Below are 24,213 nucleotides of genomic sequence, written 5' to 3' on the forward strand. Positions count from 1 at the left end.
ATTAGTATTTCTTAATATATTTGATGTCTAATGTTTACCTTTGTCAGACTTATCAGCTTCAGCTGATAAGACTGCAGTAATGGCCAAGTTTAGACTGTATGTCATGTCACATGGTCACATGGTGTGTAGGAGGAAGCTCTGAGTGATTAACAGAGTTCAGTGTTGTGCTGTAGAAAGTCCTGATAACAGATAGATAAGACATAGAGAGTGTGCCTTAAATCAGGAGAGATCTGGGCATGCTCAGTGACTTCATTCTACAGAACAACAAGGATTACAACAATACTAAGCAAGTAAGGAGATATCTACAAGCAGTGTTCATTAGGGTTTTTTATGCTGATTTACATGGGACAAAGTTGTGGGGGAGGGTTTACAACCACTTTAATGTGGTCTTCACAGTAAGTGAACCAGAATTGGACCAAAAAAAACTTGTCACTTTGGTGTTGTAAATAAAAATATATCAAAATGCATTACAAATATGTGTATATTAGAAATATTACCTATAGAAAATAAGTAGATTGTAAATGTCTTTTTCTAATTCAAGTTATAATAATTAGATCAGACAGGTGATTGACTGCTTTGGATAGCACCTTGTTCCCTTTCCTCCAGTCAATAGTTAACAGACAGCAACTGCAATGTTTTAAAAAAAAATTCAATTCTATATCTTGACTTGACTTAATATCAAGCAGTGGTGTCACACAGGCAGTGTTGGATTTTACATATCTATGCAATTACTTACATCTATGAAACTTTCTAATTTCCCATCCTCTCTTGCAGGTCAACTTCCTCAGGAAATGATATCTGATCAAGGCATGTAATGAGCACTACCTGTAATCCTCAATTTACAAAAGTCGATTCTTGCCTCCTTAGCCCTAGGCAAGCCAAATCCGCTTTATGGAAGAAGTGATGTCACTTCTTCCTGCCTAAGCCCTTGTACACACGGTCGGAAATTCCGACGCAAAATGTCCGATCGGACTGTGTTGTCGGATAATCCGACCGTGTGTGGGCTCCATTGGACCTTTTCCGTTGGAATGTCCGACCAACTAAGTTTGAGAGCTGGATATAAAATTTTCTGACAACATGATCCGATCGGACTTTGTCCGATCGTTTGTAGAGAATTCCGATCGGACAAAGTGCCACGCATGCTCAGATCAAATCACGACACCAAAGCTATTGGCTACTGGCCGCAACATAGTCCCGTCGCAATGCACAAACGTTATCACGTTCCGAACGATCTGACCGTGTGTATGCAACACCACTTTCAGACAAAATCTGTCGGAAAAAATCAGACGGATTTTGTTGTCGGAATGTCCGACCGTGTGTACAAGGGCTTAGAGAATCACACAGCCTGGAAAAAGTGGGAACACCAAATCCTGCATCTCTACAAATTCCTGTCCTCACCACCCACTATTCTGTGTTGAGGGTGTTGACTGGCCCAAAAGCATGTGTGTGGAGATCTCTGCCACCTCCCTCGTGTTATAGCAAAAATGCAGCGCTAAAATGATAATAAAGTATCCTCGAAAATTTGACCATGAACTGAAGTTTGTCAAAATGACAAAAATAAACAGTTAATGTTGTTATGCCTGTAAAATATATAAAAGTGCTCCACTTCAGCCATCACCCAACGCTTGAAAACACCCGTAGTGCCAATCCTTCACCAATGGTAGAAATACACACTCACCAGAGGGATATACTCTCTATTACTAGAACAGCTTTGTGTAAATGGCATCCAGCATCACCACTGTGGCTCCATAGATGGCAGGACCAGACTGCTCTATTCCACTCCACCAGGGGATAGTATAATGCCCTGTACACACAACTGGTTTTCCCGTTGAAATAAACTCTGAAGGTTTTTCCAACGGAGTTCCGACGAAATTCCGTTGAAACTGTCTTGCGTACACACGATCACACCAAAGTCCGATCGTCAAGAACGCAGTGACATACAACACATACGACGGGACTAGAGAAAGGAAGTTCAATAGCCAGTAGCCAATAGCTTCCGTCTTGTACTCGCTTCAGAGCATGCTTCAATTTTGGTCTGTCGGAACAGCATACAGACGAGCGGTTTTCCCGATAGGAATTGGTTCCGTTGGAAATATTTAGAGCATGTTTGTAGGTCCGTCAAACTTTTCTTTTTGAAAATTCTGATGAAGCCTACACATGATCGCAATATACGATGAAAAGCTTCCGTCTGACTTTTTCTGTCGGACATTCCGCTCATGTGTACGTGCATTAGAGTTATCAGCATGGAGTCACCAACCTTCCCTGGTTGAGGTTGGTGACTCCATGCTGATAACGCTGGTACCCCTTGAGGACAGAGGACCCCTTGAAATAACTTTATAGTCTCAGGGAACCCCTGCTAATAATTATTATATCTACAACTCATGATACATTAGTGTGATGGTCAGTGAGAAGAATGCTCCTTACACTTGTGGTTATTGGGAAGAATTGCCTCCTTACAGATAGCTAAAAAAATCAGTGGTGTCAGTGGGAACTTATCTGAGAGGCAGAAATTGCATATTGCTCAGGTAACCCCTAGCAACCTCTGGAGGAACCCTAAGGTTCCATGGGACCCTGGTTGAGAAACCCTGTTCTAGCAGCTTAGGTCTGCGCTAACCATTTAACACAGACTATTGTACATGTAAATCTAAATTAAAGAACATTTATTTCTACCCTCCTCTTCCCCTTATGCTTTGAGTGACAGTTAGCAAATTATTAACATAAATACATGTATTTGTATACATATCCACTCACTTAGTTTGGTGTTCACTTGCAGATCAGTTGATGTATAGATTTCAAAATCAATAGACTGTTGAACATTTACACTACAACGGTAAAGACATATTTATTTTAGTTTGATATCTTTTCTTTAACATAAGCCTGAAACATCAGGAGTAAAAGTTTTATTTTACATTAAATACAGATCACATAACAGAAACAATTTAACCACAGAGAAAACATTGAAAGTCCATGCAGTATCATGTTCCTTGGAAAATAAAATTATAATTTTTTTGGATAGAGAAGTGAAGGTTCAGAAGTCTTTCAAGTTTTTATTACTGCCTGCGTCCTTGCTCGGTAGATTCACCCACTTTATTTATCCTGGTGACTGGAAATTCCAAAATGGTACAGTTGTCACAGAAGCAAGAGGTAAGGACAGGACTAGATTTTACATTAGGCTACCTGGAACATGGCCTAGGGTGGCACTTTATTGCCCAAGCCAATAATTTGCTTGTCTGTTGTTAACACAGTCCTTTTGCCACTGTGACTCAAGTCTTACACCGCAAGCTCCTCCCACCCCAGTGTACAATGACAGCTATGCACGGTGTGTAGCTAGGGTGTGGGGTGAGACATGTATGCTGGGAAGCCAGGGCTCAAGTCCTGCAGGAACGCATAGGAACGGAGTTCCTGTACTTTTTCCACAACAGGAACTCCAAACCCATTAGCAGCCGCGTCCTGCATATGCCTGAGTAACTGGTTGCTAGGCTGAGCAGCGCCTCCAAGAGAGAGCAGCCAGCCACAGACACCACACCAGACAGAGCCACACTTACTGCTGGTAAGGATCCAGCCTGTGCCCACTGCGCAGTCAGTGCCAGACATTCCCGGGGCCGCCGCCGACTACTCCTGCAGCCGCTGTAGCACATTGCCAGCAGTGCAGCCTAACTCTGAGCTGCCAGACTTCTCCAGTTCACCTCCAAGTTCTCCCACCCACGAGGTCTGCCGCGAGTTTGCCACCCGCCAGGAGTCATTGACAAACTTCCAGGTTAGTGTGTTACACACACTTTGTTAGTTACAGTGAGCATGCTCCCCCTCCATTCTGCTGCTGTCCCCCTCCAGTTTTCCTCCATGCCCCCCTCCGTTCTGCTGTCCCCCCTCCGTTCTGCTACTGTCCCCCTCCGCTTTGCTACTGTCCCCCTCCATTCTGCTACTGTCCCCCTCCGGTCTGCTACTGTCCCCCTCCGGTCTGCTACTGTCCCCCTCCATTCTGCTACTGTCCCCCTTCGCTCTGCTACTGTCCCCCTCCGCTCTGCTACTGTCCCCCTCCGCTCTGCTACTGTCCCCCTCCGCTCTGTTACTGTCCCCCTCCATTCTGCTATCCCCCTCCGTTATTGTGGTGATTATTCTGTTCGTTTGACAAGTTAACTTATTTTGTTTTTGTAAACTGGCACTTTACAATAAATGTTGCACTGTATTTTCTGTGAAATATATATGCATATGAGCGTATCATTTTTTATTTTATTTTTTGGTGGGAAAGTAGATCTTGGGTGGTAGTTCCCACACTTTTTTCCCCAGGACTTGATCCCTGTGGGAAGCTATGCATGACAGCTATGCACAGTGTGAGCTATGGCCCCTGCTGCTATCTAATAATTCCAGGTGTGTTGGATAGCATATCCACTGCTGTGTGCTGTGATTCCTCCCACTGACCCATACATATCTATTGTGGGGTGTAATAATGTGTAATCAGTGGAAGGGACCACAATACGTGGTGGGGGACATGTTGTTTGACACAGCCATACATTTCTATCTGCAGTGTCACCGGTAGCTCTTATAGAGATTTGATACACCTGCCTGTTTTTTTTACCGGCTGCCCATGTTTTATTTTTTCACTGAGGTGACATAGTCAATTTCAAATGCATATGAAAATGCTTCCGCAGAAGCTCTACTAAATAAACTGATTCAAAATATTGTGCCCTAGGCCTGACTAAATTTGTGCACCCCCTAATTTGAATATGACCCACCACTTCCGGTCAAGGCCACAGCCCTTCCTTTTTAAGACCCGCCCTGAAATCTTAATCGGAGGAGGACAGTGGGGCGCTGTGGGAGAAGGACAGAGGGATGCCTTAAGAAGAGGGACACCGTGGGAGAAGGATAGAGGGACGCCTTGGGAAGAGGACAGAGGGATGCCGTGGGAGAAGGACAGAGGGACGCCTTGGGAAGAGGACAGGGGGTCGCCGTGGGAAGAGGAAAGAGGGTCGCTGTGGGAAGAGGAAAGAGGGTCGCCGCGGGAAGAAGAAAGAGGGACGCTGTGAGAAGAAGACAGAGGGACGCCATGGGAAGAGGAGAGAGGGATGCAGTGGGAGAAGGACAGAAGGACGCTGTGGGAAAAGGACAGAGGGACTCAATGGGAAGAGGACAGAGGGATGCTGTGGGGGGAGGACAGAGAAAACAACCAAAATGAGGGACAATTGAGGAGGAAAGAGGGACAGAGGGACTTTGTTCCGAATGAGGGACAGTCCCTTGAAATCAAGGGCAGTTGGAAGCTATGGTTCTATACTGCAACCCCTGTCTTGTTAGCAAAGCCTCAGTGGTGAACAAGAGTAAGGCATAGTTTATTTTTCAAACAAGTATATCAAATCATACTATATGACAATAAAATAATAATATATGCATGGTTATTTTAATATACAATATAAACACTTACAACCAGGCCCCATATCCGTAATGGAGAACTCCTTTAAAAGTTGCGCTAACATTTTTGATCACGATGTCCACTGCCTCATCACTCTTCAGCTCCACTTCACTGTTCTCAATGGACAGATCATTGACCTGGATACTGGATCAAATGTAGATCAGTCAGTATTAGGCATGCACAGTCTGCATGACTATCACAATCAGTCATAGACATTGCTAAGCCAACACTTAAAAAAAGAGAATAGGCTGTTTTTGAAAGATGTTCTTGTGACCTTCAGATTGAAAGAAACAGCCAATCACAAAATGAAATCACTATTGGTGCTGGACTTTCCCCTTGCCCAAGACAGGATGTGTATAAAGAAATTACCAAGATGAACACACCCTTTAAAGAAATCCGCTAAGCATGGCCATATAAAATAACTACATTTTTAGTGATACAAATGAAACATGCAGTGCCCCTCTAAGCTGAGACAGAGATCTCCCCACCGGTTTCAGTGAAGGGGGCTGGCGTCAGCGCACCACTCATAGGTGTAAAAGCATTATCAAAGAGAAGAAAAGACGTAGCTCACCAACCAAGTGCATTAGTATGTAGATGAATGTGGCCTCAGCCAGCGTCGCTCCAGCCATGTCTCCCCAACATGTTTCGCCCCCGTCACCGGGGCGGGCCGAAACATGTCAGGAGAGCATGGCTGGAGCGACGCTGGCTGAGGCCACATTCTTTAACTCAATTATTAGTTTACAAAGCTAATGTGAAAAGCCTATATGTGTGTTGTCCCCTAAACTCCATTTGAATCTATTTTGGAAAGCTTGCATTTTCTCCCTGCATGTCACAGATGAGTATATCTGAATCCAACAAGAAAAGCTCAGCTGTAATGAGGCATCGAGAGTCGTCTCTGCTCTCTGCGTGTAAGCTGTGCAATAATCAAAATGCATGACAGACATATAGTTTATGAAGGCGTTAGGCAGATGAGAGCTTTTTATCTTGCAAGAAGTGTAACTCACTCATATATATTGATGTTAGTAGTCTATCATTTTTAAAACACATCATAGTTTACCCGTAGCCCTAATTTTTCAGTGTTGTGGGGGTTAATACAGTCGTTGGACATGTCATAGGCACTCAACAAGAGTACTGACTCTGCCTGCCCTTTCTGTCCCCCTCCATTCATAGAAGCTTTACTATAGCTTCTATCAATGAAAAGTGCTCTGTGAATGGAGGAGGAAAACCCTTAATTCTTCTGCCTGCCCTCCATTCATGGAACACTTTTCATTGATGGAAGCAGTGGCAGCCCGTCCATTAGGGGCGCACGGCGTCACCCCCCATATCCAGCCCCCTAATCTACATGCAGGGCCCTAGCGCATGAATTCCAATAGGGGGGGTATTTTTTGAAGCACGTAATTATTTTTTGAAGCACGTGATTAGAGCCAGAGGCTCTACTAGGCTTCAAAAAAGGGTGGGCTCGGGACATAGAGCCTTGAGCCCACCCAGTTGTGTGACAATAGTAAATGAATATTCGCTATTGTTACACTGATCCTCCTTCCGGCCAATCATGAAACGGGTCCTGAGACCCGTCACCCGATTGGCTGAAAGGACAGGTGATCCTATTGGATACCCAGGAGGAGAGGGGAGACACATGGCAGAAGCCGTTGTGATGCAGAGGAGGAGGAGACGCAATGGAAGCCGCCACCTGTGGCACCTGTAGGAGCGATGTCCACCTGAAAACCTAGATGGGGTAAGTGCAGGGCTGGATGACTGACTGACCACCAGTGGCCGACTGGCTGACCCATGGGGGGGGGGTGGGTGTGACACCGACAGAACAGGGGAGTGGTTGTCTGCCACAACCCCCCCCCCCCCCCCCCAAATAACCCACCAGCTGCTACTATGAAAGGAGGAAGGTGGGCAAAGCTCCGGCACTTCCTTCTAGTGACAATCTTATTAGGGAAGAATCATGTAACTATTTCCTTGTTTTAACCTAATCAAAGTGCTATAAATCAAACAAACAAATTGACCCCACACATTGTCAAATATCACAATGTTACAATGTCATTGTAAAAGGTGTCATTAAAATTACTTGTTGTCAGTTTTCATATCGGCCACTAGATGTCAGTGTATATCTCATCTAACAAACAAATTCAAGTACTTACACTGCTTGCATTTAGCTGCAAAACTGTTCAGAGCTCAGAAAAAGACAAAAAAAAACTGGTCATACCGCTGCGACCTGTCATGCGATTTGACCGCATTGGAAGAATCACACCCATTTTGAAAGTAGTTCTTGCACTACTTTTTGCAAGTTCAGGTGTGACTTGCATGAAGTTGCACAGATGTCTTCCAAGTGGCACCTGAAGTAGCACTGAAATGCTACTTTTAAATCGTGCTACGTCACTTCATTCATTTCAATGTCATGATTGGTGTGACCGGGGTGGTAAAAAAACGTGGCAGCACTTGATCCTTCTCTTAGGTCTTGTTAACGGGTGCAGCAGTCATTGCTGTCCCTATGAAGAGCAATGCTGGATCACTTTTCAGAGCCATTTGACAATGCAGGTTGAATGAATGAATGAATGAAATACTTGTATAGCGCACAATGCGAACTGAATCGCCTCTAGGCGCTGTGGCGAGCTTTAATCATCTGCTAAAAGAGGAAGGTCTTGAGTTTTTTCCTAAAAGCCAGGTGATTTTCTTCCAGGCGGATGTTGATTGGTAGAGCATTCCATAGCCGAGGCCCTTGGACAGCGAATCTCCGATCCCCCTTGGATTTATACCGGGCTTTGGGTACGAGGAGGAGGTTTTTGTTGGCTGATCGAAGACTGCGGTTTGGTGTGTAATGATTTATTTTTTCCATTAGGTATTGCGGAGCTTCTCTATGCACGCATTTGTGGGTAAGGCAGAGGGTCTTGAACGTGATCCGATTTTTTACGGTTAGCCAATGTAAGCTCCTCAGTGAAGGAGAAATGGATTCCCAGGGTTTTTTTCCTGTTATCAGCCTTGCCGCCGTGTTTTGGATCAGTTGTAATCGCGCAAGTTGATATTGTGGTAATCCTATGTAAAGCGAGTTTGCGTAGTCCAGTCGTGAATTAATGATTGTTCCAACTACCACTGCTTTGTCATTCTTTGGGATAAAAGGGATGAGTGTGCGAAGCATGCGCAGCAGATGGTGAGATCGACTGACTACAGATCCTATTTGCGCATCCATTGACATTTGTGCGTCTAAAATAACCCCGAGACTGTTCGCTTTGGTCTTTGGGCAGATAGTCTGCCCAAAGACGGTTGGTGGAGACCAGGAGGTTTTGGTTGCGGGCTTATGATTTGGGTGTAAGATAAGAAGCCTCTTTGATTGGTTCAGCTGGAGGGAGTTGGTGGTCATCCAGTCCTCTATTGATTTGAGGCAGTTTTCAAATTGTTGTTGGTGATCTTTTTTTCCATTGATCCGGAAATAAAGTTGCTTGTCGTCAGCGTAAGAGTGGAAGCAGAGATCTGAGCATCTGATGATTTGAAGGAGTGGGCGAATGTAAATGTTGAAGAGAACGGGTGACAACGGAGAGCCTTGAGGGACTCCGCAGGTGACTGCCCGAGTTTCGGAGAGGAATTTTCCTAGTTTCACTGTCTGTGACCGATTTCCTAGGAAGGACGCGAACCATTGGAGATCTATGTCTTGGACTCCGGCTACTTCTGTGAGGCGGACGAGTAGAGTATTGTGATCTACTGTATCAAACGCTGCACTTAGGTCTAGCAGTACGAGGAGACACGGCTCTCCGTCATCTGCTGCTTCGAGGGCGTCATCCCAAATCTTGAGGAGAGCTGTTTCTGTTCCATGACCCGGGCGGAAGCCTGATTGCAGCGGGTCCAGGAGTTTGTGAGTATCCAGGTGAAGTTGTAGCTGATGTACTACAGCTTTCTCTATGATCTTAGAAATGGTGTTGAGGCTTGTAATCGGCCTACGGTTGTTTGGATCCTGAGGGTCCAGGTTTGGTTTCTTGAGTAGAGGTTTGACGATGCCTTGTTTGAGGATGCTGGGAACAATCCCTTCGTGGAATGATCGGTTTATGAGGTGGGTTATGGTTGGAGCCACGATGTCGGAGCATTCTTTCAGTAGTTTTGTGGGGATGATGTCAATAGGTGAGGTACTGTCACGCAGTTTATTAATGATGTTTTTTGCGGTGTCTACGGTAATTGGGGATAGTGAAAATTTTGGCGGTTGCGGTATGTTGGTGCAGACATCCTCTTTATGTATTTGCTGGCTGAGGTTGGATGTTTTCTTCTGACAAATTGTTTCCCTGATGGTTTTGACTTTATCGATGAAAAAATCCGACAGTTTGTCACAGTAATCCTGGGATTCGCTTTCTGGGGGTTCTAGGCACACTGGATTCATTGATTGATTAACCAGTTTAAACAGTTCCCGTGGTTGGTTTGCGGCCGTTGAGATTGTATATGAGAAGTGGTCCTTTTTGGCTTTGAAGATTGCTTTCCGATAATTCTCTGTCAGAACTTTGTAGTTAAATAGGTTTTCCTCGGTGGGATTTCTTCTCCATGTTCTTTCCGCTCTTCTGCGTTCTTGCTTTAGTACGGAGAGGGAGCTGCATCCAGCATTTTTCTTCCTGATGAGTGCCCTGCATTTTGGTGCTACCGAGTCTGCTGATTGCAGTAATGCCTTGTTCAGGGAGTTGAGTGTTTCCTCCGTAGAGTGGTTTAAGGTTATTGTAGATATCTTTTTGGACAGAGTGGTTTTGAAGGCTTCGGAGTACAGTTTTTTATGCGATCTGGTCCAGTGCGTTGTTACAGGTTTCCGTTTTGCGTTGGTGATGTTGGTAGTGATTTTGAATTTGATGGCGTGGTGATCCGTCCATGGCAGAGTTATGTTGTCGAGTATGTTGACGTTGATGTTCTGTTTGAAAATGAGGTCCAGGGTGTGTCCTGACCCATGCGTGGGATTCTTTATCAGTTGCTGTAGACCCAGTTCTTCTAGTTGATTGATGCAGGCAGTCACGATGGGGTCTTTAGGCTCGTTTGCCCAAAGGTTGAAATCTCCGAGTGCCAGGAAATTTTTGAATTTTAGGGTGTGCATTGCAAAGGATTCCGTGAGGGGTGAAAGAAGATTGGACTTTGGTCCTGGTGGTCTGTAGCACAGTAGAATATGAGTGGTGTCATGGGGTGTTGGTTGAAGATGTAGCGTCAGGGTTTCCATAAAAGGAACTGGGTTCTGAGATGATGGTTTAGTGAGATCCAGGTGACCTTTAAAGATCACTGCTAGGCCTCCTCCTTTTTTCCCTATCCGGTGTTCGGTTAGGATCCTGTAGTTTTCCGGCACCAATTTGGTGAGGATGGTGTTGCAGTCAGAGGTTAACCAGCTTTCGGTGATGAAGAGGCAGTCTACATTGTTCTCGATGATGAAGTCGTGTACTTCCAGTCTATGTTTGACTGCAGACCTGGCGTTAATCAAGGCGCAATCTAATTGTAGTGGTTGAGTAGATGTCTTCCTGTGGTTGGGAGCTGGTTGTCGTCCGGTTTTTAATAGTTGTTCTCTTTGAAGTATTTTTTGTATGGAAGATGGCAATGTGGTGTTGATGTTCCTTAGTCTGTGCAGAACTTCAGCTGAGTATTTGAAGTAGCACATGGTTTGTGGATGCTGTTGATGGTACTATGGGCCTAAGATGATGATCCTGATCAGGGTATTGATCCTGAGGTGGGGCTAGGTATCAGACTTGCCGTCGTGCTTGGAGGTTGAAGGTGATAGGTCACCTCCTCGCCGCCTACTTGAAAGCTTGCCACACAATGTCCTGCATTGTTGCAGAATGATTTTGGAGCCGGCCCTATTTACTTGAATGAGTCCCATTTGGCATTATAAACTGGTATAAATGTTGCTGAGCTGCAACCAAGTTGGTGTTTACTAACATGACTGCTGGTTATATTAACTTGCAGCTGGGCCACCAGGGGCAGTAAAACCGTGTCTCAACTGCTTGTTTTTTTTATCTGCCCACCCGCCTTTGTAAATGGGGCTTTACAGCGCGCTGCATACAGACTTGTAGTGTACCACATCACCCTAATTCCTTTGCCATTTATCTGGAGAGACCCTTATTATGAAAGACCGGAGTTCCCAAACACACACCGCAACAATATTTTTTCTCTTATATACAGTAAGACTAATATAAAAAATGTCAGCACTAAGATGTTTCTAAAAGACCACAGTCAGGTTCAAATTTAGATTGGCATTGATTGTAGATCTAGTAAACAAAGATAAGATACCCAGCAGAGGCTTCAGGGTGTCCATTTCTGGTGACCGTGTGAGGTGTCCTCTGGATTAAACAGAAAACTTTCAGTGTTTGTGCATTAGAATTTAAAAGAGAAGTTTGGGGTTAGGGGTTTTTGCAGATTTATACTTACCTAGGTTGATGTGCATCGGGCTCTAATACTGAGAACCAAGCAATCTAATGCCACAGATCAATTGGTTCTCACAGCTCTCTGAGCAGAGAGATGGTGATTGTCAATCACCATTCTCTGCCCTGACCCCTCCTCGCTCACTGGAGTGCAGGGCTGTGGAGGGGATGGGAGTGGCCGGCTTAGGCTCTCGGTGGCTTGCTGAGAGGCTGGCCTGGGTGTCCCGGTCCAGGCATGTGGGCAGATCCAGACTCCAGTGTCATGATCTTGCTCAAGCCTGGATCGGTTATGTAACATCAGCAGAGAGTGGACTTCAGTCTGCTGAAAACAAGTGGAGGGAGGTCACGCTCCGTGCCGAAACCCCCCCCCCCCCCATTTATAATAATATACTATGATAAAATAATACTTTAAAGATAATTAATAATAAAATAATACTTTAAAACATAATGTTGTTTCACACTCACCAACAATGCACCCTCACTGTGCCCATTTGCAGCCTCATCAGTGCCAACAATGCAGCCTTACTGAGCCATCAATGCAGCCTCACTGTGCCCATCAATGCAGCCTTACTGAGCCATCAATGCAGCCTCACTGTGCCCATCTACAGCCTCATCAGTGCCAACAATGCCGCCTCATTGTGCCCATCGGCAGCATCATCAGTGCCAACAATGCAGCCTCAGTGTGCCCATGTGCAGCCTCATCAGTGTCAACACTGCAGCCTCGTCAGTGCCCTTCAATGCAGCCTCACTGAGCCATCAATGCAGCCTCACTGTGCCCATCTGCAGCCTCATTAGTGTCAACAATGTAGCCTCACTGTGCCCATCTGCAGCCTCATTAGTGTCAACAATGTAGCCTCACTGTGCCCATCTGCAGCCTCACTGTGCCAACAATGCAGCCTCATCTGTGCCCATCAATGCAGCCTCACTGTGCCAATCTGCAGCCTCATTAGTGTCAACAATGCAGCCTCACTGTGCCCATCTGCAGCCCCACTGTGCCTATCTGTATCCTCATCAGTGCCCATCTGCAGCCTCACTGTGCCAACAATTCAGACTCACTGTGCCCATCTGTATCCTCATCAGTGCCTATCTGCAGCCTCGCCAGTACCTTGTCTATGGTGTCCTGCACTCACAGTTGTCCATGAGCTTGTCATCAAATGCGGGATTATCCCGTGAGTTGCAGGAGACTTCCGATGTCTGCTAACTGCACCCCTGTGATCCATAGGAGAAGTACAGCCAAACGAGCTTTGGCTGTACTTCTCCTTTATAGCAGAACTTAAAGGGTTAGTTCACCTTTACCAAAAAACCTACCTATGCCTATGGTGAACAAGCACGAACTGCTCATGTGAAACGCGTCAACAGTGCTCCTGTGACATCTATCCGGTATGGTGACAATAAAGGAATTTGAAAAACATTCACCTAGTTGTGGTGTGCGGCCATCCTCTTATTTCATATATATGCAGATAAGGGGCCTCTGTACATAAAAGCAAACTGTGCAGCCCTGAATAAAGTTGAATAATGCCCTTGCTATAGGTGTAGGCTATTTACATATCTCCTGAAGCCTGACTGGAATACTCCCAGGACGTTGCTATGTGAGGCCTAGTCATCACTGCTCCCCTCCTACATCTCAAATGCTGAGCTCAGAGCTACTGCATCAGGGGAGAGAAAGAGCTTGTGAATGAGTTTGAATCAAAGAACTCACTCCTGTGATAGTGAAGGTGGGCAGTAATGACTAGACCTTACTTAGCAACATTCTGGGAGTCTTTCAGTCAGGCTTCATGAGGTTTGTAAATGGTCTAAACCTATAATTAAAAAAAAAATATTCATCTTTAGTGAGAGCTTCTCAGTTTGTATTTATCTACAAACACTCCTTACCTGAATAGACAGTTTTTTTTTGTAAAGGTGAACTAACCCTAAAGTGATTGTAAACATGTTCTACTTACCTGCTCTGTGTAATGGTTTTGCACAGAGCAGCCCCGATCCTCGTTTTCCCACGCGGGATCGATCCTAAACCACACTGTGTGCATTTATTGAAACGCACAGTGTGGCTCAGCCCCGCCGCACTCACATAATTTGATTGACAGCTCCCGCTGCTGTTGAGCTTCCTGTGAGGGAGGGGAGAGAACAGCACTGCTGCAGATGGGCACAGCACTGGATCGAGATCGACCTTAGGCAAGTATTTAAGGGTGGGCTGGGGGGGGAGTTGACATTAAAATGTTTTTTTATCCTAATGCAGAGGAAAAAACCTTTAACCTTTAACCACTTTATGTCAAAATTAAACAGTTTACAAGCAGGCAAGCTATTTATTTCAGAGGAGCCATGCAATGTCTCTTCTGCAATAAAATAAACGTACCTGCCTGTTCTCAGCATTTTGTACAATGTATACTGAGTGGTGCCTATGTGCTGGGATGACTGAACTCCTGAGCATGTGCAAGACAGCCAATTATATGGCCAAAGACTGGCAAGTGGGAAGAAGACTGAGAGCCAGGCCTTCTCGTCCATCATCAGTGCCTGACCTCACAAATGCGCTTCTGGAAGAATGGTCAAACATTCCTATAGACACACTTCTAAACATTGTGGACAGCCTTCCCAGAAGAGTTGAAGCTGTTAAAGCTGCAAAGGGTGGGCCAACTCCATATTGAACCCTACGGACTAAGACTGGGATGCCATTAAAGTTCATGTGTGTGTGTAAAGGCAGGTGTCCCAATATTTTTGGTAAACTATTGTATCATAAAGAATGCAACTGGAGGTGCTGGAACATGTAAAACCCCAAGTTATGGCTGATAGACCTGATAGTTGAAGTTTCCAAGATAAATGAGAAGCTAGGAGCTTACTAAGCCCATCAGAATCCACCTATAATTAAAAAAAAAAAAAAAAAAAAATATATATATATATATATATATATATATATATATATATATATATACACCCCATACAAATCTATGACTTGTTCAACATACAAACATCAGATCATTTGTTACACAAACACACAGAAAATACTGTTAAATATTTTATTCAACAAACATATCAGTAGATGGAATGGTGGTGTACTGTGGAATAAGTTAGAATACCCTTTGCCTCACAAGCTGTAATTCCCTTTGTAGCAGAAATAATTCCTTGTAGGCATTTTGCATGTTCACCCGTCAGTCTAACGTTGAGTGAAATTCTTGACCACTCCTCCATGTAAAATGCCTTCAGATGCAAGATTTCTCTGGGTTTGCTTACATTTCTACCGCTATGCTTCACAGTTGGCATGATGTTTTTTTTTCCTCATGATATTCTGTCTTTGTTGCAAACATGTCTGTGGTCACTGCGGCCAAACTCTGTGCTGTAAATTTTGCTCTTCTTTAACAGCAAAGGCTTTTTGTTGGCTTTCCATACAAGTTACATTGATGTAAACTATTTCTGAGTACATATGCATGCATTTTGACACCGATTGTTGCAAGAGTTACCTGAAGATCCCACAATTTTGAAGTTTTTGGAGACTACTCTTGGCATCAAGTGGTCAGCACTTTGGCTGAATTTGCCAGTTGTGGACAAATTAGCAGTCGTTTAAAATCTATGTCACATTTGATTTGATTTAAAATTATTTGTTGACCTTTTAAAATCAATTGCAAGGCCAGGGCCTTATAGAGTACTTTTGCTCTAACCATGATGACATCACACACAAAAACAGAAAGCACAGAGAACAGCATGACCTATGGGGGCGATTTACTAAAACTGGAGCACTCTGGTGCAGTTGTTCATGGTAGCCAATCAGCTTCTAACTTCAGCTTGTTGAGTTAAGCTTTGACAATAAAACCCAAAAGCTGATTGGTTTCTATGTATTTAAAGAGGAGTTCCCATAAAAAAAAAGAAAAAAGTCAGCAGCTACAAATACTGCAGCTGCTGACTTTTAATAATCGGACACTTACCTGTCCCATGGTCCAGCGATGCGGGGGGAATGAAGCCCCGCTCATTCCCCCCTCCGCTCAGCGGTGCCGGCATTCTACCTGTGGGCACTCGGCTGTGGCAAGCCGCGCTGTCATCTGGGACCTGTCACGTGTTCCAGATGACTGACAGGAGGGAGGGGGCAGAGCTGAGCCCTTCCTGTGCCAAAGGGAAGTGATGTCACCAGCCCAGGCACTGAAGGAGGCAGACTACGAGGGACCCCCTAGCAACAGGCGTTTAGAGGTGAGTTAAAAAATAAATTCCAAATGTTTTAAACATTTTTTAGGAATTTTAAATACATTTTTTTTTTTTCTGTGGAACACCAATTTAAATAAGATAGGCTTCACATTTCACATACATACATCCTTAGTAGCTCGTTTACACAGGCTGTTCTGCTGACATGCGATTTGCAGTGGATCGTGTAATCAGCAGCGGCTGGTCCACGTCACCCCAATTGGGGGCAGCAGTTGCTCATCCACATTCACCCCTATGAGGCAAAGTGGAAAGCATTATCACCTGCCTAACGCAACATGCCTATTTTTTGCAGTCCACGTCAATGTGTACTGGGCTGTCCGGCGGCCATTGCCTGTTTTTTTTTTTGCCACCTGATGGCGCTCATGTGAAAGGGGCATAAAAAGGTCCTAATCATTGACACCTAGTCTGAAACACGTAATTCTACTTTCAAGGATATGAAGTGGTGGTAAACGTAGGGGTGTACTTTCTATTCCATGTGACAGACCTGCATTTGTATTATGTGTCATTTATTGAAGTATATCACTTTTTCCTGTATGCACTAGCTGAATGAAGATCTAATGTTTGTCTATTCAAATATGTTGAAACTGTCAATTTCAAAGGGTTGCAAATACAGTACTTTTTCATATGGCTGTATGTGGAATTGAAAGTCGTGCGCAAACTGTTGGCGCTATACAAATCCTGTATAATAATAATAATTAGCCGTGGTGTCCTTACTTGGTTAGACCGTAGTTGACTCCCCCAAGGAATCGGACAGCCTTTTCTCCGGTGATGTTTGGGAAAGTTGCATGTCTAAAAGCAGCCTGGATTACTTCTGTAGTCTTCTCATTCACTAAAAGCACAAGGATATAATACATATAAAAACCATTGGAAAACAGCGCTGTCCAAAAAATACTCAAATATTCAAAAATCCTGTTTCAGTGAAACAGAAAATTAGATAATAATAATAAATTCTTGCCGCAACATAATGTGAGACACACACAATATACAATAATCCAAAAGAAAAGCTGCGCTAGAACTTATAAAGTGCCAGAATAATAATATATCATAATATATCCTGTTTACAAAAAAGAAATTAATATAACCACAAATAGTGCAGAAAAAATGAATTTAAAATTAATTTAGAAAACATGAACAGTCCAAAGAAGAGGGAGAGAGACAAGGAGATGAATTTCAGTCCATTAAAGTGACTCCGTAAAACACCCTTTAGGTATATAGCGGGTGCGCCCAGAGAGAGAGGTTCATCCACCACCAGATTCAGTGAGGATTACCAGCTGACAAGATCTCTTTTTAGGGAGATCATACAAGCTTGCAAACAAGACAAACACTCCTGGTCCCTTTAATGGGCTCTGCTGGTGTCTCCAACTCCTGTATCCCCTTCTCAAAGCGTCTCCCGTTCCACCATAATCATTTAGTAAGATAAAACAGAAAGGCTCCCATAGCGTAACTCCATATCAAATTTTAATTCAAACACAGTAAAATAAAAGTAACAAACTCACAAATTTCCAGCTGAATATAAGCGTGTGTATAATAACGAGCCGGCCGACTCTCTCTTGTTTACACTGCCCTCCCTTCCTGGCCAACGGGGAATGGCGGTGACGTCAGCACGCCACTCACCCTACGTCGTTTCGTCAAAAGTGACTTCTTCCTGGGGTACGGGCGGCGCGCTGATCCACCACCATAAATATTCACTGGCAAAGATTGTAACCGCCCACTTCCGACCTCCTAATCCACCATTTTGGAACAGGGCAATATTGATCACTCGCCCTTACCCTTACTCCTAAATAATAAACCTATTTGAAAGGGAGAAGAGACCATTTCTTAAATTAATAGTAGTAGGTTCACATTTACAAACTCTACAAAAAACTGTACAAAAATTCTACAAAAACCTTAAAGCGGAGGTCCACCCTAAAGTGGACCTTCCGCTCATTGGAACCCTCCCCCCCTCCGGCGCCACAATTGGCACCTTTCAGGGGGGAGGGGGGTGCAGGTACCTGTACAGTACAGGTATCTGCACCCACTTCCGGCGTAGATTCTGCAGAAGGTACGCCCCTTTCCGCAGAATCTACGCCCCTTTCCGAAGATCCCCCGCTGCCTGCTGGGAAACACACGGATCCCAGAGACAGCGGGGACCATCCTTATTGCGCAGCGCGACTTGCGCATGCGCAGTAGGGAACCGGGAAATTAAGCCGAAAGGCTCCACTTCCTGATTCCCATACCCAAGATGGCGGCGGCAGCACCCGAGAGACGATCGAGAGATCTGCTTCGGGTGCCGTCATCGCGGGCGCGCTGGGCGGGTAAGTGTCGTTATTTTAAAAGTCAGCAGCTGCAGTATTTGTAGCTGCTGGCTTTAAAAAAAAAAAAAACGGCGGACTCCCGATTTAATTGCTCCATCAGGAGCATATATTCGGATAGAGGCGTACCTCCATGTTCAATCGCACAATTTCATTATATGCAATAAAACATGAAAGGACCCATAAACGTTCCACCAGTCATGCTCTCCTTCAAAGATAAGGGATACATGCCCAAAACAGGTGTTCAGACCGTTTTATAAAAATCTAAAAACTTATAAAAAAAAAAAAGAAAAAAAACGTTCTTATTTTCAGGACATTATTCCAATTATCCTTATAAATAAAAAGTTATTAGAAAAGATATATTCCTGCATCATGGGATGCATGTTAAATAAATCCACATCATGCAGAAATCCAAAACCCCAAAGGGAAATCTTTTAACCCCAATCGCAAAAGAGGATTAATATTCCATATTCAACCACGGACCACCAACAAACTAGATTAAGTTAAATTAAAAATGAATCAATTTAAAGAATATTGATTAGATTAAGAAATATGTGGGTTAACCCCTCACACCAAAATCACAAGGCGTTACCAAAAATTATAACTGGCTCATACACCACCCTCAGGGTCCATTATAGGGACCTATCAAAGTCGCAAGACATACCCAAGATTTATAATTAACCTTTAGAGCATCCACGGGGTCCATTATAATCAATGTATGTTGCATAGTGGAGGGGCATTCAGACACACCTCATCTCCCACCCAAAGGGTAAACACCCTCCTTGGGCAACATCATCTTGTCAGCTGGTAAGCCTCACTGAATCTGGTGGTGGATGAACCTCTCTCTCTGGGTGCACCTGCTATATACCTGAAGGGTGTTTTACGGAGTCACTTTAATGGACTGAAATTCATCTCCTTGTCTCTCTCCCTCTTCTTTGGACTGTTCATGTTTTCTAAATTAATTTTAAATTCATTTTTCTGCACTATTTGTGGTTATATTAATTTCTTTTTTGTAAACAGGATATATTATGTTATATTATTATTCTGGCATGTAATACATATGACTAGCGTAAATGACAATTTGTATTGTTGATTAATACCTTTCAATAAAAATGTATTGTTAAAAAAAATTAAATAAAAATAAGTAAAAAAAAAGCACAAGGATGTAGGTGGTGTTCCAAATATGTAAACATTATTTAAAATGTTTTAGATGTCACTCTTAAAGCGGAGGTCCACCCTAAAGTGGACCTCCGCTCATCGGAAACCCTCCCCCCCTCCGGCGCCACAATTGGCACCTTTCAGGGGGGAGGGGGGTGCAGATACCTGTACAGTACAGGTATCTGCACCCACTTCCGGGATAGCTCTCTGCGGAAAGGGGCGTAGATTACGCCCCTTTCCGCAAGTGCCCGCCCCTTTCCGCAAGTGCCCCGCTGCCTGCTGGGAAACACACAGATCCCAGAGGCAGCGGGGACCGTCCTCATTGCGCAGCGCGATTCGTGCATGCGCAGTAGGGAACCGGGAAATGAAGCCGAAAGGCTCCATTTCCTGATTCCCATACCCAAGATGGCGGCGGCAGCACCCGACAGACGATCTAGAGATCGGCTTCGGGTGCCGACATCGCGGGCGCGCTGGACAGGTAAGTGTCACTATTTTAAAAGTCAGCAGCTGCAGTATTTGTAGCTGCTGGCTTTTAAAAAAAAAAAAAAAACGCGGAGTCCCGGCGGACTCCCGCTTTAAACTTAAATAGGAAGTAAACTTCCACCTTTAAATTTTGCCTATAATAAGGCTTACCAACTGTATAGGCAGTGTAAATATCTCCTAAATGTGCACCGTTCAGGAGATATTTACTGTACATACAGCCAGTGACATCACTGGCGGATGCGCTCTGAAGGAACAGCCACTCCTTCAGAGCCCTGTGCCATGACCGGCGGCTCCAGCACACATACATGGGAGTGACATCATCACAGCTCCAGCCAGTCACAGAGCCGGAGCCTGCGAACCTGGAAGCAAAACGAGTGAAGATGGAAGCTGTCACCAAGGATGACATCGCATCGCTGGAAGTCTTAGTTTTCAAGTAAGTTTCACATAATGTGCTAGCATGCGATGTATCCTAGCACATTAAGACTTTGCAGGTAAGCAAAAAAAAAACATCCAGTATCTCATGCTTACCTGCTCTGTGCAGTGGTTTTGCACAGAGCAGTAGTGATGGCCGAACGGTTCGCCCGGCGGTCGTTTCGCGGCGAATTTCCGACATTCGCGGTCCGCACGTTCGAACGCCTTTTTCCGTCGTTCGCCGCGGCGGACTTACGTGTTTAATGTATACAAGAACTTTAACCTTTGGTGACACGTTTATCATGTGATACAGGACAGCCAATTGAGACATGACAGCACATGGACACTTGTACATTCCCCCTAACCTATAAATACACCCGATCCGGTGGCCATTTTACATTCTTTCTTCTGTTAAGATAGGGACAGGTTCCTGTGTGGAGTAGGGAGAGATAAACCACTAGCTATTTGGTACACAAAAGTTCTTTTCAGGACTGGTATAGGTGTTAGGTGTTGATAGGTTTGCTGTGCTGCTGATTCTTGCAGCAGCCTGAGTGTCTTTTGTTAGTTTAGAGAAAGGGAAAGGACGGTGTATGCTACAGGGACAGCCAGATTAGTCTTTCATCATCATCATCATCATCATCATCATTAGCTGTTACTATCAAGGTCCACAAAAGAGCTGTTCCAGTAACCACTAATCGTTCTCTTTTTTTGCCAATTTGTATAGGGACAGGAAGGAAGCAGTGTTGTCAGGCAGTGAGGGTAATTTTAAAGACTTGCTGTTATTATTAGTTCCACAAAGGTTCTTTTCAGGACTGGTATCAGTGGTACAGTAATAGGCTTGTACATGTATAATATTCTTTCTTCCAAATATAGAAAGGATATTATACTTGACTGCTGCCCTTCTGCTGCAGTCTGCTAAACATTCACAACTCACTTGTTCCACAAAAGTTCTTATAAGGACTGGTAACTTGGTATAGGGTGCTACGGTACATAGGCTTGAGTGCGGTACAGTCTGCTGTTCTGTAAGGACCGCTATCGGTCCACAATAGATAGGGTTGACGTGCACCACTGCTGACCGCTCACCTATACTGCAGCAGTCCTTCAGCGGTATAGGGACTGACGTACAGTCTGCTAATCACTAACACACAACCTGCTTGTTCCACAAAAGTTCTTATAAGGACTGGTAACTTGGTATAGGGTGCTACGGTACATAGGCTTGAGTGCGGTACAGTCTGCTGTTCTGTAAGGACCGCTATCGGTCCACAATAGATAGGGTTGACGTGCACCACTGCTGACCGCTGCCCTATACTGCAGCAGTCCTTCAGCGGTATAGGGACTGACGTACAGTCTGCTAAACACTAATACACAACCTGCTTGGTCCACAAAAGTTCTTATAAGGACTGGTAACTTGGTATAGGGTGCTACGGTACATAGGCTTGAGTGCGGTACAGTCTGCTGTTCTGTAAGGACCGCTATCGGTCCACAATAGATAGGGTTGACGTGCACCACTGCTGACCGCTGCCCTATACTGCAGCAGTCCTTCAGCGGTATAGGGACTGACGTACAGTCTGCTAAACACTAATACACAACCTGCTTGGTCCACAAAAGTTCTTATAAGGACTGGTAACTTGGTATAGGGTGCTACGGTACATAGGCTTGAGTGCGGTACAGTCTGCTGTTCTGTAAGGACCGCTATCGGTCCACAATAGATAGGGTTGACGTGCACCACTGCTGACCGCTCACCTATACTGCAGCAGTCCTTCAGCGGTATAGGGACTGACGTACAGTCTGCTAATCACTAACACACAACCTGCTTGTTCCACAAAAGTTCTTATAAGGACTGGTAACTTGGTATAGGGTGCTACGGTACATAGGCTTGAGTGCGGTACAGTCTGCTGTTCTGTAAGGACCGCTATCGGTCCACAATAGATAGGGTTGACGTGCACCACTGCTGACCGCTGCCCTATACTGCAGCAGTCCTTCAGCGGTATAGGGACTGACGTACAGTCTGCTAATCACTAACACACAACCTGCTTGTTCCACAAAAGTTCTTATAAGGACTGGTAACTTGGTATAGGGTGCTACGGTACATAGGCTTGAGTGCGGTACAGTCTGCTGTTCTGTAAGGACCGCTATCGGTCCACAATAGATAGGGTTGACGTGCACCACTGCTGACCGCTGCCCTATACTGCAGCAGTCCTTCAGCGGTATAGGGACTGACGTACAGTCTGCTAAACACTAATACACAACCTGCTTGGTCCACAAAAGTTCTTATAAGGACTGGTAACTTGGTATAGGGTGCTACGGTACATAGGCTTGAGTGCGGTACAGTCTGCTGTTCTGTAAGGACCGCTATCGGTCCACAATAGATAGGGTTGACGTGCACCACTGCTGACCGCTCACCTATACTGCAGCAGTCCTTCAGCGGTATAGGGACTGACGTACAGTCTGCTAATCACTAACACACAACCTGCTTGTTCCACAAAAGTTCTTATAAGGACTGGTAACTTGGTATAGGGTGCTACGGTACATAGGCTTGAGTGCGGTACAGTCTGCTGTTCTGTAAGGACCGCTATCGGTCCACAATAGATAGGGTTGACGTGCACCACTGCTGACCGCTGCCCTATACTGCAGCAGTCCTTCAGCGGTATAGGGACTGACGTACAGTCTGCTAAACACTAATACACAACCTGCTTGGTCCACAAAAGTTCTTATAAGGACTGGTAACTTGGTATAGGGTGCTACGGTACATAGGCTTGAGTGCGGTACAGTCTGCTGTTCTGTAAGGACCGCTATCGGTCCACAATAGATAGGGTTGACGTGCACCACTGCTGACCGCTCACCTATACTGCAGCAGTCCTTCAGCGGTATAGGGACTGACGTACAGTCTGCTAATCACTAACACACAACCTGCTTGTTCCACAAAAGTTCTTATAAGGACTGGTAACTTGGTATAGGGTGCTACAGTACATAGGCTTGAGTGCGGTACAGTCTGCTGTTCTGTAAGGACCGCTATCGGTCCACAATAGATAGGGTTGACGTGCACCACTGCTGACCGCTGCCCTATACTGCAGCAGTCCTTCAGCGGTATAGGGACTGACGTACAGTCTGCTAAACACTAATACACAACCTGCTTGGTCCACAAAAGTTCTTATAAGGACTGGTAACTTGGTATAGGGTGCTACGGTACATAGGCTTGAGTGCGGTACAGTCTGCTGTTCTGTAAGGACCGCTATCGGTCCACAATAGATAGGGTTGACGTGCACCACTGCTGACCGCTGCCCTATACTGCAGCAGTCCTTCAGCGGTATAGGGACTAAGAGTTTTGTCACAGGGTCATTTAAAAAATGACATGCAGAGGAAGAGGCAGGCCCTTCCGCAGGGGTGGTAGGGGTAGGGCAGGAGCAACAGGCTTGAGCCAAAGTGGGAAGTTGCAGAAGGTGCGTTCAATTACTTTAAAGGATGCACCAGACTTGGTTGAGTGGCTCGCTCAGCCTTACTCTTCTGCACCCTCCTCATCCTCTCGATCTGCACCCTCTTCTTCACTCTCTGCTATGTGCACCCCCAAAGACACTACCACCAACAACACGACCACCACCACCACCACCACATACCTTCCGCTTGAGTCACTGGAATTATTTTCCGATCCATATCAAGAGGACATTTCTGATGCGCAGCCACTCTTGGTATTGGATCAGGAAGAGGAGGTAGCAACAAGCGCTACTCAGCAGTCTGACGCCAGTACCCAGATCAGCCCAAGGAGGAGGTTGGTCCCCGGTGTTGCTGCCTACTCCGAGATCTCTACTTATAGCGGTGGGGAAGGTGACGTTGATGATGACGTGTCTAGTGATGTCACGTGGGTGCCCACAAGAGAGGAAGAGGAGGGGAGTTCAGAGGGAGATATGGACCAGCAGAT

General features: G+C 45.1%; 1 protein-coding gene across 1 annotated transcript in view; it reads right to left on the reverse strand.

Moving 5' to 3' along the window:
- Positions 1-24,213, reverse strand: part of CETP (cholesteryl ester transfer protein) — a 95,614-nt gene that overhangs the window by 60,921 nt on the left and 10,480 nt on the right. The window contains exons 2-4 of the mRNA XM_077454783.1: positions 16,669-16,783; positions 5,417-5,548; positions 2,752-2,822 (exon numbers count right to left, since the gene is read on the reverse strand). Of these exons, the coding sequence (XP_077310909.1) occupies positions 2,752-2,822; positions 5,417-5,548; positions 16,669-16,783 (318 nt within the window). The remainder of the gene's footprint in view (positions 1-2,751; positions 2,823-5,416; positions 5,549-16,668; positions 16,784-24,213) is intronic.

This window comes from Lithobates pipiens, unplaced genomic scaffold (genome assembly GCF_037356315.1).
Source record: "Lithobates pipiens isolate NorthernLeopardFrog02 unplaced genomic scaffold, aLitPip1_a1.2 Scaffold_10, whole genome shotgun sequence".
Taxonomy (NCBI): domain Eukaryota; kingdom Metazoa; phylum Chordata; class Amphibia; order Anura; family Ranidae; genus Lithobates; species Lithobates pipiens.